This window comes from Sabethes cyaneus, chromosome 3 (genome assembly GCF_943734655.1).
Source record: "Sabethes cyaneus chromosome 3, idSabCyanKW18_F2, whole genome shotgun sequence".
NCBI lineage: Eukaryota > Metazoa > Arthropoda > Insecta > Diptera > Culicidae > Sabethes > Sabethes cyaneus.
Window position 1 is genome coordinate 200,265,533 of NC_071355.1, and position 20,284 is coordinate 200,285,816.

General features: G+C 41.1%; 1 protein-coding gene across 9 annotated transcripts in view; it reads left to right on the plus strand.

The window, feature by feature from the left end:
* LOC128741541 (vascular endothelial growth factor receptor 1) overlaps nt 1-20,284 on the plus strand; it is an 86,867-nt gene that overhangs the window by 44,800 nt on the left and 21,783 nt on the right. For 8 of the 9 annotated variants that reach the window (XM_053837430.1, XM_053837428.1, XM_053837427.1 and 5 more), the window contains 4 exons: nt 556-1,163; nt 9,305-9,474; nt 9,543-9,884; nt 18,983-19,127. In XM_053837430.1, coding sequence (XP_053693405.1) covers nt 1,058-1,163; nt 9,305-9,474; nt 9,543-9,884; nt 18,983-19,127 — 763 coding nt within the window. In that variant the 5' untranslated portion in view covers nt 556-1,057. Of the gene's footprint in view, nt 1-555; nt 1,164-8,895; nt 8,992-9,304; nt 9,475-9,542; nt 9,885-18,982; nt 19,128-20,284 lie in introns of those variants that run through there. The other variant, XM_053837436.1, reaches the window with a different exon arrangement.

Genomic DNA, 20,284 nt, shown 5'->3' on the forward strand with positions numbered 1-20,284 from the left:
ATAAATGTTGACTAAAGCATATTCTGATAAGCTTCTGGAGTACGTTGTCGTCTGGAGGGGTACAATTTGGGAAAGCCAACTATGGCGTTTTTTTTTTCAAACGACATTTTTAGTTTTAGATACTAAAGCAGTCAGAACAAACGATTCAATTCAACTGAAAAAAAAAGCATTTGATATATAACAGTAGACTTGTTGAAATCTAGTAAAACAACAGCGTCCTGTCAGTCGGTAATTTCATTCCGTCAATACTTCGTCTAATCCATGGTTGAACAAATACCGAGTCGGTAATAGAAATCAATCATCCACTGGTCGTAAAAAGTAGCAATAATACATATCAACAATCGCATTCAGGCGCTCGCACCCACATGCAAGTACTGAGAAGCTCGACGCAGGGAGCTCGATTGGGATCATAAAAATAATGTTCAATTTCGTTCCTTTTTTGTCTTACCCACTTAGTGCCCTCGTCCATTTGCACCATTACCATTATTATTATGTCTTCTATCAGCGTGTCAGCGATAAAAAATTAATTTCCTATATTTCCCATTCCATTTACAGATTATTCACCAGTGGCAGGTTTGGCGGGCCGTCGTCACGTCAATCAACGGAGTGTCAACGCAGGCCAGTTTTCGGCCTGCCGATGGGTAGACACAGCCGGCTCCTGCTGCAATCTACATTTGTGCAAAAAATTATGCTTCCAGTGCCACTGCTGCGGCCAGCATATGCAAATCGGCAAAACTCATCAACTTGAGCGCAAGCTGTTCAGAGCGTAGCCTTCGCAGCAGCAAAAAGTGTCCATAAGTTAAGTTTTGAGTAAGCATCACGAAAACTACGCTGCAACCGACACGTAAGAAGAAAACAGAAAATGATGGTACAGGAAACGAGTGGCTTGAAGCAATTTATAAAGTGTTGAGTGGAAGTAAAGTTTTCCTACAAGTGTAACAGCATGTCCGTTTCGTGATCAATTTCCAGAGAAATCAAGTTACTTTTCCGAGTATCAAGTTACTACTACTTAAGTGTTTTTATTCACCGCAAGTGAGAGAATAAAAAGTGCGGAAAAATGCTGAGAAGAAATTTAGTGAGGCACAGTATGCCGCAGTTATCTGTGATATTTTTAATGATAATCGTACAAATAGTCCCATGGAATGCACAAACAGCAGCACAAGGTTAGTTTTATGTCAATTAGCTAAAATACCACAGTTATCAATCCGGCAAACTTTACCTGAAAAATCAAAGGAAGGCTTTTCAATGATCTTTTGTTCAAGAACGAAACGAAGGAACAACAAAAGAGATGATCCAGCAAATGGAGTACTGGATATCAATGCTTAAACGCAGCATGATTTCTTCCGCAAACCCGACACGACCCGACCCGACGGGGCAAAGGAAACATGCTTTATCGTTTGCTATTATCGGCCATTGTCAAACTTCCTACACTTCCGTTCGTTCCGGCGGCGGCGCGCATATTTATGTATATACATGCTGGCTGGCTGGAGACATGCCTTCTAGCGAGAGCATAGACTTGTGCAATTGTTTTGCTTTGCTTTGCTGCCCTGCACCTCCATCACCAGGAAAAGATTCAAAAGAAAGGGACATAATCACTTGATTTGTTGTTATTGTACCGGACCTGAGTCTGCATTCTCCGATGATGGCTGGAAGCAGAACAATGTTTCGAGAAGCATAGAATTACTACCCATTAGCGCTGATTTGTTGATCTGCCCATTGCTACGATACTTGAATATTTAATCTATTGGAACAGAGCGGTAGTTTAAAATGTTATAATCCAATAAAACTATGAACGTAAAGATTATTAAGCAACTTTACATATATTTTTCAGAATTCTAATCTCAATGACAGGAATATTCAAGACCTGCGAAATTAATTTGACACCTTATTTAAATTCAAAAACTTTTAGCGGTTTCTGGTGAAGCCATCTTGTTGTTGGTGAAAATTCAGAACTCAATTTTTTGATCATTTTTTAACACAATTTGTGGTTGAAAAAGCCACCAATTAATACCAGCGCAGTCCGCTCTTATAAAGAGTTGAAAATACTAACGAAGTTTCTGAGCTGCTTATTGTTTCAAAGAATCTTCCGAAATGTTTTAGTTTCAGTGTGCGGGAAAAGGAAAAACATGAACCATGGATAGGTACTCTGGAAAATACATATTAGTAACAGCCAATCCGTTGAAAGATGAACAACAAACGAGTTCATTGTTCAGCCAGGAACAGTATTCCTCCCGCGAAGAAAGAAGGCCATCAGACGCGTTAAGCTCGATCGTTAATCACAGGCACCACATCCCATCCGCGGGTAATGAAAACTATATACAGCGAATGCAGTGTTTGATGAGCGTTATTCTGCTCCGTCTACATCATATTTGCTTTTAAATTTATGGAACACCGATAGTTTGGAACGAAATCGTACTCACGCAGTAACTGATTATTGCTGGGATAAAAATTTCTTGTTGATGGACGTCCCCAAGGTTGTGGTACGCCGACAGTAAAACTTTGAGAAAATAAATAACTAGTGAGATGATTAATTTGTTGAGCATCGCTTTGATGAAAAATTTGAACAATTTCTGTCTTCAATTAGAAATTATCATAGCTAAACACAATGTGAATTTTCGAGGTAGAATAACGTCTTACTGAAACTCAGAGTGTCATTCCAAAAAAATTTAAATTTCGAGCGTCATGAAAAAATGGTTAGGTTTATTTTTAATTCATTTTCAATCAATAATTTCATTTTCAATATTTTTACACCAAACAAGCATGATTTTTTTTGATATTTTTATTATATTTGCGAAGCAACCGAAGTGTCTTACTACCACAGACATCATTCTCACTGCAGCGGCAGACAAACTTGACGATTTTTGTGATTTAATCATCAATGAAACTGACAGTATTTAACTCCATCATACGTTGTTTCAGGCATTTGACTTGAGAATCGTCGTACTTTCTGTTTTTGTTGAATTTTTCTCTGGTTCGTTTATCAATTACACAGGATTTACAAATCTCTGTAAATAATTCCTCCTTGGGTTTATACCCAATCCTTCAACCATGTTTCCATTTATAAACTAACCAAACTATCTTTATCAAGATGAGCAAATCGTTTGTTCCATAAGGAGAAGTCTGAGAGTTTAAATTTCCAAGAAATGCTTTTTCTTAATAGCTTGAAAAACATCTAACTTGTATAATCCATCGGTTCTTTTGCCTTTAGCAATTATTGAACCGAACAAAGTGGAAGTTTACACCAAAATTGTTCGGATGGTAATCAATCATAGTTGGAGAATTCCCTTATATTGATTACCACCCGAATTGTCTTGGTGTAAACTTCCTCTTCGTTCAGTTCAACAGATACTTCCTCAGCCGTCGTTTCCAAGAGAGGTTAGCGTTAATATGATAGATTTTCCAGTCATTGTCTAGCGTTCGTCCACACCAACTTCAATAGATCGGTACATGAGGGGGTGCGAGTTGCTGGTGTTCTTAACTTCTAGCAATTTGTTCCTGAGAACTTCAGTTATTGGTAATCGTGGATGTTTTATCTGTTGCAATTTCTTTTTCTACGGCTTTTAAGCTTTCACTACTCATCTGAGGACTGCCCGCAGGTAACAAAGTCCCAAGCAAAACTTCGTTCAGTTCGCGTTTCACACCAACGAAATTAGAAGAACTTGTATTGAGTGTATGATTTTTATATAAAAGCTACGTACCAACAAGAACGTGATGATTGTTTATTTCGGCTCGCTGTGCCCCTCTTCGTCTTGCTCCTACCGGATTTGATGCGAAAACCATTTTTGCAGGATAGTTGTCCGGCATTCTAGCAACATGTCCTGCCCAACGTATCCGTCCAGCTTTAACCACTTTCTGAATACTTGGTTCGCCGTAGAGACGCGCGAGCTCGTGGTTCATTCTTCGCCTCCATACACCGTTCTCTTGCACTCCACCAAAGATGATTCTTAGCTCCGGTCTAATTAGCGTTTTGTACAGTGTGCACTTTGTACGGGGGCTCAAATTGTTCGATCGCAAGTGTTTGTGGAGTCCGTAGTAGGCCCGACTTCCGCTGATAATACGTCTTTTAATCTCACGGCTGGTATTGTTGTCCTCTGTTCCCAGTGAGCCAAGGTATACGAACTCGTCGACTACCTCGAACTCATCCCCGTCGATTACCACGGTACTGCCCAAGCGAGCTCTGTCGCGCTCGGTCCCGCCCGCCAGCATATACTTCGTTTTAGACGTATTTATCTTCAATCCAATTTTCTCTGCTTCGCGTTTCAGTCTGGTGTACTGATCTTCCACCGCCTCAAATGTTCTGCCGACAGCATCCACGTCGTCAGCAAAGCAGATAAATTGAATGGATTTATTGAAAATCGTGCCCCGCATTTCGATCGCCGCTCGCCTTATAACACCTTCAAGCGCAATGTTGAATAGCAGGCAGGAAAGACCATCTCCTTGTCGAAGTTCCCTGCGACAATCCACCCGAGATTCTCACACAGCACTGGATCCCATCCATCGTAGCCATGATAAGTCTAGTAAGCTTACCCGGAAAGCCGTTTTCGTTCAAAATTTTCCATAGCTCTTGTCGGTTTACGCTATCATATGCGGCTTTGAAATCGATGAACAGGTGGTGCGTGGGGACTCGGAATTCGCGGCACTTCTGGAGGATCTGCCGCAGGGTGAAGATTTGTTCCGTTGTAGACCGACCCTCCATGAAGCCGGCTTGATAACTTCCCAAAAATCTATTGGCTATTGGCGATAGTCGATGAAAGAGGACTTGGGACAGCACTTTGTAGGCGGCGTTCAGAATAGTGTCGCTCGGTAGTTCTCACAATCCAGCTTATTGCCTTTCTTGTAGATAGGGCAGATTACCCCGTCTTTCCACTCCTCCGGAAGTCGTTCCGTATCCCAAATCTTGACAATCAGTTGATGCAGACAGCTGGCCAACTTGTCCGGGCCCATTTTAATAAGTTCCGCTTCAATGCCATCCTTTCCCGCTGCTTTGTTGTTCTCAAGCCGCTGGATGGCTTCTTTAACTTTCCTTATCGATAGGGGTGGCACATCTTCGTTGCTTGCTACACCAATGTGGTCACTTCCTCCGCTATCATGGTCTTCCGCCTGCACGCCATTCAGGTGTTCATCGTAGTGCTGCTTCCACCTTTCGATCGCCGCACGGTCGTCAGTCAAGATACCTCCTTCTTTATCTCAGCACATTTCGGCCCGCGGCACGAAGCCTTTGCGAGATCCGTTGAGTCTCTGATAGAACTTCCGTGTGTCATGAAAGCGGTACAGCTGTTCGAGTTCTTCGCACTCCTTCTACTCTTGGTGGCGCTTCTTCTCCTTGAAGAGTCGGGTTTGCTGCCTCCGCTTCTGTTTGTATCGCTCCACATTCTGACGGGTGGCTCTACGCAGCATTTGTACCCGCACTGCGTTCTTCTCAGTCAATATCTGCTGGCATTCCTCGTCAAACCTTTCGTTACGTCGATTCGGTGCCACACGGCCTAGGACGTTCTTCGCTACGCTGTTAATGGCTGTTTTCACGGCATTCCAACAGTCCTCAAGAGGGGCTTCATCCAGCTCACCCTCTTCCGGCAGCGCGGTTTCGAGCGATAACGCGTAGTTTTCGGCGACCTCCGGTTGCTTCAGTCGCGCAAGGTTATACCGTGGCGGGCGCCGGTATCGTATGTTGTTCACAACAAATAGTTTTTGACGTATCCTTACCATCACTAGGTAGTGATCCGAATCAATGCTAGCGCCCGGATAGGTTCTGACGTCGATAATGTCTGAAAAGTGCCGACCATCTATCAGAACGTGGTCGATTTGTGATTTCGTCTGGTTGGGTGATCTCCAGGTGTACCGATGGTAGAGGTTATGCTGGAAGAAGCTACTACGTATGGCCATGTTCTTGGAGGCGGCGAAGTCGACAAGTCTTAGGCCGTTTTCGTTCGTTTGCGGGTGGGCGCTGAACCGTCCAATCACCGGTTTGAATTCCTCCTCCTGACCAACCTGAGCATTACAGTCCCCGATGATAATTTTGACATCATGTCTTGGGCAGCGGTCGTATTCACGGTCCAGCTGCGCGTAGAATTCGTCTTTGTCATTATCGGTACTTCCGAGGTGAGGGCTGTGCACGTTAATTATGCTTATATTGAAGAATCGGCCCTTGATTCTTAATCTGCACATTCGGGGGTTGATCGGCCACCACCCGATCACCCGCTTCTGCATCTCGCCCATCACTATAAAAGCTGTGCCCAGCTCGTGTGTATTGCCGCAGCTCTGGTAGATGGTATGACCATCTCTATACGTACGTACCATCGTTCCATTCCAGCATACCTCCTGCAGCGCTACGATGTCGAACTTGCGGCTCTTCACTTCTTTAGAAAGCACGTGAGTACTTCCGAGGAAATTTAGAGACCGACAGTTCCATATTCCTAATTCCCAATCGTTAGTCCGTTTTCGACGCTTGGGTCTTTGCCGATTGTTCCGATTAGAGTTATTATTATTACATACGGAGACCATTGCTTTGTTTTTTTTTAGTGGTTCAGGCTTGCAAAGCCCGCAACCAACCCCACAGTATCGCCGGAGGGCCAACGTAGCTCGAAGGAGCCCTCCTCCCCTGTCAGCATACGACCTTGGTTTCCATCGGGGTTGGTTACCCGATCTCCACCGAGGTTGCTCGTATCCCGGCTGGTACCACGAGGAGGTAGGGGTAGGAGTTGCTAGGTAAGAGGCTGTGAATCACTGTGGGGTCTATTTTATGCCCAGTGCACAAGGCACCGATGGTACGCATTACCAAACCGTTTACCAGCCTAAATGATGTCTAAATATGATCTACTAAAAGAACTTTTCTATTATAAATTTTATTTTTGCAGGGATTATTTCCAATTGCTCTTCCTAAACAAATTACGACCATAAACATTATAGATGGGACAACTATCATTAACTAGTGATAGTTATCAGTAAACAATAATATCACTAAATATCATTAGGGTTTCGCTGTTATTGATATTTACTGATACAGTTACGTCGTCCCTCTTACTTTCATGCATTTGGTCTTCGATGTCAGTTTATCCAAAAAACTGGTCTTGATCGATTGTATCGTATGTAATTGAAATAAAAAAAAATTGATGCCTAGGTACGTTTTAATCTCGACATTTCTGTAAGTTCTGGTAAAAATCTGGTACGTAGACTACGCTTCGTAGTTGGAACGCGCAAAGGGGCGGTCTCCATCAAGCTCATCTGGTAAATAACAATGTAAACTTACAATGAATAACTCAATTATATAATATTACAATTTCTTACTATATTGCTTCAATGCCGTGATGGATAAAATTATTGATATTTACTGATAGTTTTTAGTAACGTACTGAAAACTAGAGATTATCAGTAAGGATTTTTAATGATAGTTCCCGTTCCTATAAACAAGATCGTCTATTTAAAACGACGCTTTGGGTAGAACGAAGAACGGCAGCGATGATACAGAGCCTATAGATTACAGAGGTGACAAGGCACTCAGAAAACGCTAAATTTTAAATCAAAATGGAGAGTACCATCATAAATAAAGGTAACTTTATAAAGCATAGTCAATTCGGTGCGACTCCAAAACTACGACAAGCGGACAGACGAAATGCATTGTTCCAGAACTACTGCAAAAGTGTCGATAAAGGTGTCGATAGTTGGAACTATCGTGCGATCACCGTTCTCAATGCCGCCTTCAAAGTGCTGTCCTAAGTCATTTTCCGTCGACTATCACCGATTGCGAACAGATTTGTGAGTATTTATCCGGTTTCGTTGAAGGACGGTCACCATTGGATCAAATATTTACACCGCGGCAGCTCCTCCAAAAAAGCCGCGAATACAAAATTCCCACGCACCATTTGTTCGTTGGCTTCAAAGCTGCATTTGATACCATCGACCGAAAAGAGCTATGGAAAAACACGAATAAGAACCGCTTCCGCAGGAAGCTGATAGAACTGGTTCAATCTGCGATGGATGGTACACAGTGCTGTGTTCGGATTCCGAGTAGATTGTCGAAAAGCAAAGCCATAAACGTCTTTACGACTTGACCCTTCTTTATCGATTCGAACATACAACTGGCTTGTTAGACGAATATCGTACCTCAAAGCTAGCTGGGAGCTAATTGGGTGGATTGTCGAGTTCATTCGAATCACACAGATCGCTTCGTCAAGGTGATGAACTTTCATGCCTACTGAATTTAACTATTTCGGTCAATATATCGTAAAAATAATCGTTTTACAAAGTAGTAATCCAAAAAGGCCGGTAACGTTACCCAAAATAATTGATTTTTTCAGACCCAATTCAGAGTGTTCACTTCCACTAAATTACAAAAAAAAAATTTAAAAACTCTCGCTAACTGTCCGATACATATTTAGTGACACAACGAGTTAGTGCTTTACTATATAAAATTTAATTATTCCCGTAAGAAGGCACCGGAAAAAGTTGCTTACCCAAGCACTTGCTCTGCTCCCAAGGCTGCAGATTTATATTTAACTACTATTCTTCCAGTCAGCAGGAACAGCTTGCAGCTTGGCAAACTGCCAAGTAAAACATTGTTAGTGTGAAATTACTTTCCCAATACTTTACAGCTGCGTTATTTGCCACGCAAAGAATTATATATTCACACTACGGGGCTAGCTGGTGCATCACGACGAACGATGAGGTGTGTCTGTGGCTATGTTTAAAGGCCATTATAAAGCGCCACTTTAGTGCGGAAAAGATGTACGCGCGATAGGATAAATCTTAGACTGTGTAGCTTCCTTCTACGAACTAGGTGCTCGTAAAAGTATTCCTAACATCAGGTTCGTCCGCTACCAAACGCCACGCCATGGTATGCACGCGGATAGGAATACTAATTTGTGGCTTAATAGTCATATTACAGACTACAATATGTATCGTAGTGGTAACACAAATGCAGCATAAATGACGACGCGAGCTGTCTATGAAACTAGTTTGGTTTCATTTATCCTAGCCTTTATGGTCTTGTTTGCGGTGAGTGATGACTTACAAGTTTGCCGGATTACCTGTAGATAATATTTATTTTCCATTTATGAACTAATCATATCGTTTCATTTATCCATTGCGACATCAATTTCAGCAGACAGACAGATCCATAATCATTTATTGCTGTGTGCTCTGTGTTTCACATACAGAAACGCAATTTCAATTTCTGCACACAAATCGATGAAATCGTATACCTATGATAGTTATTGCACCGATAAATCAAGCCTGTTTGTCTGCAACATAAAATTTCACTTATGACCGCAGCCCAAACTAACGATTAATTATTCGTTTATCGTTTCAGCAAGCGATCTGGAAGCCAACGATATGTACCATGACCTGATAGTACAGAACGGTGCGCCCGAGATTTTATCCTACAAGCCGGAGGTAGAACTGGATGTCAATTCCAAATTCGAAATGACCTGCAAAGCTGCCGAAGCAATCCGGTGGCATGCCAAACGAACGGAAGAAGAGGTAAGACAAGGTTTTGCAATAAATTTTCCCCTTCCTTGCACCTAACCTGCATATTTCTGCATCGACAGTACATCGAAAATCCAGAGCTGTTAACGATGACCGATTTCGAAACAAATGACAGCAGCAAACCTTTCGGCAGCAAAATTGTGGTTAATGGGGCTTCAGCTAATGCTGTTGGCCGATATTACTGTGTGTTTCTGTCAGCAGAAAATACGGAGCAGGAACCAGATTTAGACGAATTGGAAGCACAATTTAAAGCTACCAGCACGTACATTTTCGTCAAGGATCCGGACAACCCATTGGTACCGGTACATGTGGTCGTCAGTGCCAGGCAGTACGAGGATGTCGTGATTCCCTGCAAACCTTCGTCCAAGGATGTTCAGGTGGAACTCGTTAAGGACGAACAGGAGGTAATTAACGCTACCTTTTAAACGTACACTAAATAAAACTTAATTCGATATTCTTAATTCAACTTCACATTTCACTACACTTCCGCTTTCAAGCCTATCTATTTAAACTGTCTCTTCCTCACTCTACTTCTAGTACAACGAAACCTGTCGGAACGCACAGTACGACCCGACCCAGGGCTTTCTGTTGCGCAATGAAACTGTTGAGCTCAAGTGGCTCACCTATCACTGTTACAGTCGCGAGCTTGAACATAGCCAGCCCTTTTTTCTCAATTTGAGAAGTATGTGCAATCCTTAAATTTTTACTTACTTTTCTAAATACCTCCCCGTCCCACATTGTGTAACCACCAGCGATAAAACCAAATACCCTGGCGGAGTGGGTAGACTTCATCAAAGAAGAGAGCTAGAGTGAGCTGAACCGTCGTCACTCACCGCTCGTAGATTTCACTTGTAGATTCCACACGACACAGTTAATAATTTGTGAATAAAATTACTGACTCCTACCGGGGCTGCACACCTCCGTGGTCCTAGATGAGCTCAATTCCACCACGCGGCCACTAACTCTGTAAAGACCGAGTAGCTAAGATCCGTATCTAAGCGTAGTGTAAATACATATGTTCCCAAATAAACGATCGCTTATTGAATACAAGACTCATTTGCGATTCCCCTGTTTACCTTTGGACTGTGCTAAAACACGGTTGGTTGGGACCGGAGTAGTGGAGAATCCTCGTGTAGTACACCACACTAGGACATCGATAGGCAGTTTGAAGGTTCGTTCGTTTGGTTTGCTTTCCGTGGTGATATGACATTCAACTGAAGGGCACATTGATGAAAATAATATATTAAATACAACTGCTTTAACCTCTTAACGTATACTTTTTAACTCATTAGATGTTTTGACAAACAAACAAATTCTTTTTTTGTTAAATTATCTGACATAAAAGATGTCCAATGATATAGGATATTTTGTTGTTATATTCAGTATATTGTTAACGGTAATCATTTTCAAGGGGAAAATATTAAATGTATTGGTATTGCGCATGCAATCGCCGCAAAGCAATCGTTCATCTTCAGACTTCATTCAGTTTGATATGTGTGAAACTTATCAAATTTGATTATATAGAAGCCACTGTACGTTTTTAAGGCAATCAATTTTGCGAATAAATTAAATACTACTACTGTGTTCTACTGAGTGGCCCCAAAATGATTTAAATGGTTTAAAATGATATCAAAATAACAGGAAAATAATTCAAAAATGTATAAAAAGTGCACAAAAACAATACCAAAGAGATACAAAAATAACACTAAAATGATACAAAATTGACAGAAAAATAATTCAAAAATTATACAAAAGAAGCAGCAAAATAATTTAAAAATTACAAGCAAATCATTAAAAAATGACCCCAAAATTATACAAAATGATACCAAATTGAACGAAAATGAAACAAAAATGACAGAAAATAATTCAAAAATGGTATAAAAACTATACAAAAAAGACACTAAAAAGATACAAAAATGATACCAAAATAATACAAATATGAAAACAAAATGACACCAAAATGATACAAAAATTACACTAAAAGTACAAAAATGACTCCAAAATAAGACAAAAACGACAGAAAAATGATACACCAAATGACAGGAAAATGGTACAAAAATGGCACCAAAATCTATACCCATTTATAAAAATGAATTTCTGTCTGTATGTTACTTATACTGAAACTACAGAACCGATCGGCGTAAAAATTTCCATGCAGGGGTTTTTGGGGCTGGAGAAGGTTCCTATGATGGTTAGAGACCCCTTCCCCTCTAAGAGGGACGGCTCTCATACAAGTGAAACACAAATTTCTGCATAACTAATCAAGTAAATGGAACCAAATTTGGCATGTGGGGGATTTTTTTAAAATTTTTTTTATGATGGTTTGAGACCCCTCATTCCTGTGGTAAGCGATCTCGAGAAATTTAAGACTTCTTCATAAAACATTAATCAATAACAAGACCCCAACAGCTACCAATAGTAACATTAGATGATTCAGGGTGGAACGGCCGCAGACCGCGAGTGTTGCCGACGACCCGACGTCGGATCCGCCCAGCTAAGATTCGAACATACGACGGCTGGCTCGTTACACGAGCATCGTACCACAAAACTAACTGTGCGACAGTGCGCAGCCGCAAGGTTACCGAGTCTGCTTTGACAAGCGAGTGGTCGTGGGTTCGAATCTTAGTAGAATCAAGCCATTCGATGTCAAGTGACTTTAGCATGGGTTTATTCTCAGGTCCCCCTCATTTACCTTTCCTTCATGCTGAACTCTAAATTTACCCACTGAAGCCTCCTGAAAATACAAAAGTCCCTCCTATAGTTAAGTGTACTGGTCAGAGGAACAAATGAGTCCTCGCCAGGGACGGCTATAATATGGGATAGTACTGGCAGTGAGGAATAAGTGGATAAAGTAGATCAAGCTTTGAAGGAAGGGTAAACCCCAAAACACACAAGCACGCATAAAATTTAATAAGCATATCGCTCATTCAATAGCGATTATAGCAAAAACAAATGCAGTGCAGGTCATACAGCAAACACCAGGGTGATATCACAATAGATTAACTATACTGGTCGCAGTGATGAGTCCACACAGGAAAAAAAGAACTGTGCGACAGAAGCAATACAGTCAGGAAAAATATACTCTAGCTGGATAAATATGTGAAGAATGAAAGAATTAGACGAGCGCAACAACTATGGAATATAAGACGGCCAGTGGCGAATTTTGAAATTAATGAACACGCTCAACTAGAGCTTGGGTTGGAAGTTGTAAGATTTTTAGCCGATATCAAGAGTTTCCAGTTAATCTTAATTTGAGTTTTTCACATCAAACGTTTACTCTTCCCCAAGAACAAAAATATATAAATAAAAAGACAAAAAAACTATTATAGCACAGAAATTGCAAAAATAAATACAAAAATGACACCAAAATAATACGAAAATAACACCGAAATAATACATAAATGAATCCAAAAATTGCGTCAAACTTTACAAAAATAATAAAATAAAAAGTAAAAAAATGTTACAATATGATGCGATAAAAATGGTCCAAAAACGATGCAAAAATAATACAATTTTTTGATACAATAATACAACCAGGATACAAACCTGATAGATAAATCAAATAAAAAAAACACCAAAAAGCCTTAAAAGTCACGAAATAAGGTTAGTCTATTGTTTGACTAAAATATTAAACGATACAATAACCCAAGTAGCACGCTTTAGGTCCATTTAGTTGATGCAACCGGATTACGACTGAAATTAGTCATATTTCGGTTACCACAACAACTTTGTAACAACCGTGCTAGTAGGGAAAGACACAAATAATGTGAGAAAATGGTAACTCCATAATATACTACAAAACAACAACCGAAAAATGACACAAATGTGACACAAAAATGATTACATACATACAAGAATGAAAGACAAATTACACAAAAGAAGTATGGAAATGGCATAAACAATATTAATAAATGATACAAAAGAATACAAATAGTATACAAAAACCAGATAGAAAAATGATTAAAAAAATAATACAAATATACACTGAAGTCGCTTTTAACGCGGTTTTTTACGCGAATTTCGGAATTTACGCGGTTTTTTTATGCGAATTTCGGAATTTACGCGGTTTTTATTACGCGAATTTCAGAATTTACGCGGTTTTTTACGCGATTGTTGGAATTTACGCGGTTTTTTTAACGCGGTTTTGATTTACGCGGGACGTATCCTTCGCGTAAAAAGCGACTTGAGTGTAATAGAAAAAAGATTTATAACAGTATATTAAAACTACACAAAACGAGATACACAAAATATACATCAATCATACGAAAATGATACAAAAACTGATAGAAAAACAAAACCAAAAGTGCGAAGTTTGACTAAAAAGCTAAATGTTTCAAAAAATAAGTCCTTCATTATAAATCACGTCTTGCTATCAATAATGATGTAAAAGATTTTACATTATACATGACATAAAAATGGTACTAAAAGAGCCGTGTCATGAATCGATACAATAAAGACAAGAACGATGAGAGAAAAATAATAACACCAAAATGATAGAAAAATGATACAATTCTATACCTATAAAAATGAATTTCTGTCTGTCTGTCCGTATGCTCCTTATAGACTCGGAAATTGCTGAACCGGTCGGCGTGAAAATTTACATGTAGGGGTTTTTGGAGTCGGGGAAGGTTCTTATGACAGTTAGAGACCCCTCCCCCCATAAGAGGGGGGGGGGCTCCCATACAAATTTCCCATACAAACAGAAATTTCTGCATAACTTAAAAACTAATCAAGCAAATGGAACCAAATTTGGCATGTGGGTATTTTAGGAGGCAAGAATTTTTTCTATGGCAACTAATTATCCCTCACCCCTTTAATAGGGGGTAGGGGAGAGGGGCCCCCATATAAACGACATACAAATTTTCTCATATCTCGAGAACTAATCAAGCAAATGAAACAAAATTTGGCATGGGGGAGTTTTTGGAGGCATTAATTTTTTCTATGGTGAATTAGGATCCCTGCTTTCTTTAAGAAGGGGGGATCCCATACAAATGAAATACAAATTGCCTCATAACTCGAGAACTAATCAAGCAAATCGAACCAAATTCGACATGTGGGGGATTTTGGAGGCATGAATTTATTTTATATCTGGTGATCCGAAGCACCTTTTTCCCGCGCAAGGATGTCCACAAAGCCACTTGGAGATCACCTGACCAACTTACAATGAACCAAATTGACCACGTTCTCATAGAGGGCCGGTTTTTCTCTAACATCACGAACGTACGCTCCCGTCGGGGTGCGGATATTGATTCTGACCATTACCTAGTAACAGTACATGTGCGCTCAAAGCTGTCCACCGTATACCGGACACGTCAAAGCCGTCCTCCTAGGCTGAACATCAGGTAGCTAGATAACCTACAAGCTGCCGACAACTACGCGCGAGTACTGAATGAGGCACTGCCTTGTTCCGAGGAGTTAGGTGCTTCAAACCTCGAAGACGGTTGGGGCAGAATACGCTCGGCCATCGGAGAGGCCGCTACCGCGGCACTAGCTATTAAGCCTAGGAGTACACAAAATGATTGGTTTGATGGGGAATGCCAACAAGCGGTGGAGGAGAAAAAAAAATGCTTGGAAAAATTATCTAAGTATTGCCACTAGAGAGAACCTGGCCAAGTACCGACGAGCTAGGAACCAGTTGACTACGATCCTGAGGAGAAAAAAGCGCCATAAGGAGGACAGAGATCGTGAAGAATTGGAGCAACTATTCCGAGCTAATGACACGCGCAAGTTTTATGAGAAGGTGAACCAAACTCGGAAGGGCTACACACCGAAACCTGACATGTGTAGGGACGAGGGAGGGAATCTAATCACAAACGAGCGCGAGGTGGTCGACAGATGGAAGCACTTCTTCGATGAACACCTCAATGGCGAAGTCGCAGAAGGAGGCAGAAAGGAAATTAACCCTGAACGCCCATGGAAGGTAGTAATGTCCGAGCACCTGATCTCCAAGAAGTCAAACGAGAAATCAGGCTGCTAAAGCCGCTGGGAAGGACCGCCTACTGGCAGAGCTTTATAAACATGGCGGAGAAACGCTAGCAAAGGCTCTACACTGGGTTATTTCGAGGATTTGGGAAGAGGAAAAGCTACCGGAGGAATGGATGGAAGGAGTGGTTTGTCCCATCTACAAAAAGGGTGATCGGCTAGACTGCTGCAACTATCGTGGTATTACGCTGGTAAACGCCGCCTATAAGGTACTCTCCCAGATTCTGTTACGCCGGCTGTCACCGATAGCGCAAGGTTTTCATCAGGCGGGTTTCAAGGGGGGCTCGCGCAACTACGGACCAAATTTTTACTATCCGACAGATCTTGCAGAAATGTCGGGAGTACAACATGCCCACGCATAACATCTTTATTGATTTCAAAGTAGCATACGATACGGTCGATCGAGACAAGCTATGGCAGATAATGCACGAATACGGTTTTCCGGACAAACTGATGCGACTGATCAGAGCTACATTGGATCGAGTGATGTGTTTCGTACGCATCTCTGGGACACTCTCGAGTCCCTTCGAGACGCGACGAGGGTTGAGACAAGGTGACGGTCTATCCTGCATGCTGTTCAACATCGCTCTTGAGGGGTGATCCGACGAGCGGGCATCGAAACGAGAGGCACGATTTTTACCAAGACTAGCCAACTTCTAGGCTTTGCAGATGACTTCGATATCATTGCCAGGAACTTTGCGACGGCGGAGGCAATCTACGCCAGACTGAAAGCGGAGTCTAGGAGAATTGGGCTAAAAATAAATGCGTCGAAGACCAAATACATGAAAGGAAGAGGCTCAAAGGAAACAAACGCGCGCCTCCCACGGACGGTAACCGTTGACGGCGACGAACTAGAAGTGGTAGAGGAGTTCGTGTATTTGGGATCGCTGGTGACCGCGGACAACAACACTAGTAAGGAGATCCAGCGGCGCATCCAAGCGGGAAATCGGGCCTGCTTTGCCCTTCGTAAAACGCTACGATCAGGAATCATACGCCGCCACACGAAGCTAACAATGTACAAAACCATTATTAGACCGGTAGTTCTTTATGGACTTGAAGCCGTGACGCTGCTTACGGAGGACATACGCACCCTTGCCGTGTTCGAGCGGAAAGTGCTGCGGACGATATCTGGCGGAGTACAAACTGAAAGCGGAGAGTGGCGGAGGCGTATGAATCACGAGCTACAGGCACTGCTTGGGGAGACTCCGATCGTACATCTAGCGAAAGTTAGCAGGCCACGGTGGGCCGGACACGTCGTAAGGATGCCGGACGACAGTGCGACGAAAATAGTCCTCCCCATCGGCACCCCATCGGCACCAGAAACAGGGGGCCCAACGTGCACGATGGTTCGACCAGGTCGAAGGCGACTTGCGACTTCTGAGACGACTAGGAAATTGGCGACGAGTGGCCCAAGACCGAGTTGAATGGAGACAAGTGCTTGAAACAGCACGAGCCACCCCGGCTCTATGCTGCTGAAAAAGAAGAAGAAAAAGAATGTATTTTATGATGGTTTGACACTACTCACCCCTGTGGTAGAGGAATAAGTACTCTCATACAAATAATACAGAAATTATGCGCTGCTCAAAAACTAATCGAACTCAAGAAATTTTAGAATCTTCCATAAAATATTAGTCCTTAACAAGACCACCAAAAACTATTTTATCTGACTAAGCAATAGAGGGAGTTGTTTTGTACTTTACTATATTAAACTACGCATGCTTTCATAGTTACGTAACTGCCAAAATGAATTATGAGGTTGCACTCCTCAGAAACTTGCAAAACTCGAGATTGTGACAAAGGTCATCCGAGATTCACAATTTGTGTACAACATAGGTTAATTTGTGGCAATACGAAGTTTGTTGAGCCAGCTAGTGTTACTATAAAAGTAACAAAAATATAGAAAGATGAAACGAAAATGGAAGATAGTTTACAAACGATAAAAAACGATATTTACAGTATACAAAAATGATGCAATAGGATGCAAATATTATACGAAAATCATAGGAAAATGGTAACACAAGTAACACAAAAACCACAAAAATAAAACTAATGCAGTCCAAAAAAGACACAGAAATGATACAAAAATGATACCCTAATAATACAAAAATACACAAAAAACAATATACAAATGATACAGAAACATAAGTATGATGCACAAATGATTTCAAAAGTGGCATAAAAAGGCGTAAAAATGCACAAAATATACATAAACAGCAGAAAAGAAATACAAAAAAAATTATAAAAATTACGAAAAAAACTGCGGTGCGGGTAGTTAATTGAAGATTATTTTGAAACATACATATTTGCCTTACATATGAAACATATTTTTGCCATACGTCAGTAAGACACACAATGTACAATTTACTGCGACAAGAGAAATACTGTTCCAGCCTATCAAACGAAACCACTGAACACTGAAAATAAGACGTTGAGGTCAAAAGTCCTGTAAACCGAAGTATATGCTAGTCCGTAAAAATTTGCCCATAAAACGTGCAACTCCAAGACATATCAATCATCATCATATTTTTATAAGGTACGGTGATAAAGGGTGTTATTTCATAAAGTTTATTTTTCAAACTTTTATTTCTAGCAGCTTCTTACACATGGGTCATGACTTGTGTCAAAGCAAAAAAAAAATGCTCGGTTCAAATTGCCATTTCACCATGGAAAGGCTTACATCCGAGTAATGTTTGCGAATCGTTGAAAATTATTATCAAAATAATGAATGATGTATTCCGCAAAGTCAGACTATTTTATGGTCATCATAATCGTATAAAATTTTCTCATTTAGTGTTTCCAATGTTATGCAAGATTTATATACCGATCCGTAAGCTGTTTCTCAGCAAATATTTTTAACAGAAATTCGGCAGTTTTGCTTTTCACAATAAGCGCAAATTTTCAAGTGATTACTATAATAATATACTAATGTTTTATAATATTTAGTTATAAAGCGACTATTTTTTATTAATTTTTATAACTCGAAAGTAAAGTAATTTTATCAAGGACACAAACTTGAACCTCTATTAAACGCTGTATTAGAAACGCCGGATCGATCTTTCTCAACAAACTGACCGATAAAGCCATTGTAGTTTACTACATAATCATCACTCATGTAATAATAATTCATATTGTTTGTTCAAATCAAACAGATTAAGATTTTACTACATACATCAATAATGTTATGCTGCAAGCTGCTTACCAAAAACAAGGTAATTTTACTGCTAATAAACATAAACCATGGAACGAACCTTCACACTGCACCCAGTGGAGGAAAGTGCTACGCTAACGTCCAAGACCTACTGTAAATACTGTATGAAACTCTGTAATTAATGATAACAACTCACATGCGGTCTCCACTGTCTCCCACAGGTTACCGTTTCTATCAGCGCTCTTGTTTATTTTCCGAAACTTCTACCGTGTGCCGGCCGTCTGTCTGCTGGTGCACATTACCCGATAAATAATCCCATCTTGGTTCTAGTGCTTTAATTGTCGTTGTAATTACCCTACCCTTCCCATACAGATGCAAATCGACAACTACAAGTACACCGAAACCGTCGGCTTTGTGCTAACCCCGTACCGGTTGGACGAGAGTGGCCTCTATCTGTGCCGGGCCAAGGAGAGCCCGGACAACGTGCTGCACTTCCACATGGAGGTCATGGAATCCTGTGAGTTGAACGGAACTAACCACTGCAAATTAGGAAATGTTCGTCGCCCTAACACACTACTGTTACTGACCACTGGCGGCGATCGTAATGGGTCATCATTGGCATCTTCGAACGAAACACTAGCCACGGTTGAAGAACTCTGGACTGACTGGAACGATTCTTCCTTCGCATTAACTCCACTCCTTTCTGTGCTCACCTCGGAAAATACTAACTCACAAACGTTTCGCACGGCTGCAATGATTAGTGACTATCTACTGCTAGGCAATGTTTCCGATTTCGATGCAACGACAATTTCCTCCGCGTACACCCACAACAGCAGCAACAGCAATGATGATGAACCCAACGTGATGACTGCTAGTGGCAGTAACAGTAGCAGCAATGCTACTAGTTTTACCTCTGGTGTTGGACCCATTAGGCTTAGCTCGGGAAAGGTCACCGGTTCCGGTTCGCATTCGCTGGACCCATCTGCCTCACCATCACTTCGTCCGTCTCGGTTCCACAGCTGTAACTATCCTCTATCAATCTCTGTGGTGCTTCTTATGCTGTCTACTGCGTTTCACTATGCTTCTTTTTACATACCACAATCTCTATTTACCATCGATTTAGCTATCTTGTTGAGATCACAACACATTTCCTGTAGCATAACTGCATGTAGGTTAAATTATATTTTATTTTCCCCTATCAATCGAATGTAGAAAAATGTTTCAATGACAGCAATATGATGGGACTACCGAACGCGGACTGAATCACCCACTTTCTTACAATAGCTTGTAGGTGGCCTCATCTACTGGAAAAGAAAATTAATAATCAATCTAAAGCAAGCAATAAATTAAGGGATAAGGGGAATTATATCAGCACTCCAATTGGTACGACTTCCGTTCAAATAATAATTAATACTTCTTTTCTTCTCGAAACCCGTCAACCGATATAAAACCAAACGAAACAAACCATCTAACCCGCGCAATTCCTCGCCTCACCTACTACCCCGAACGCCTCCTGATCGGGCAGATGATTACGAACAAGGTATGCGGTTTTTCAAACTACTTACAACTTAAAGGCAAAGTTTAAACCAGCAATTGATTTTCCGTGCGCTAGAAACTACCACCCACTACTGTCGTGTTGCCTCTCTGTATTTTCTTCATACATACTTTAGATGG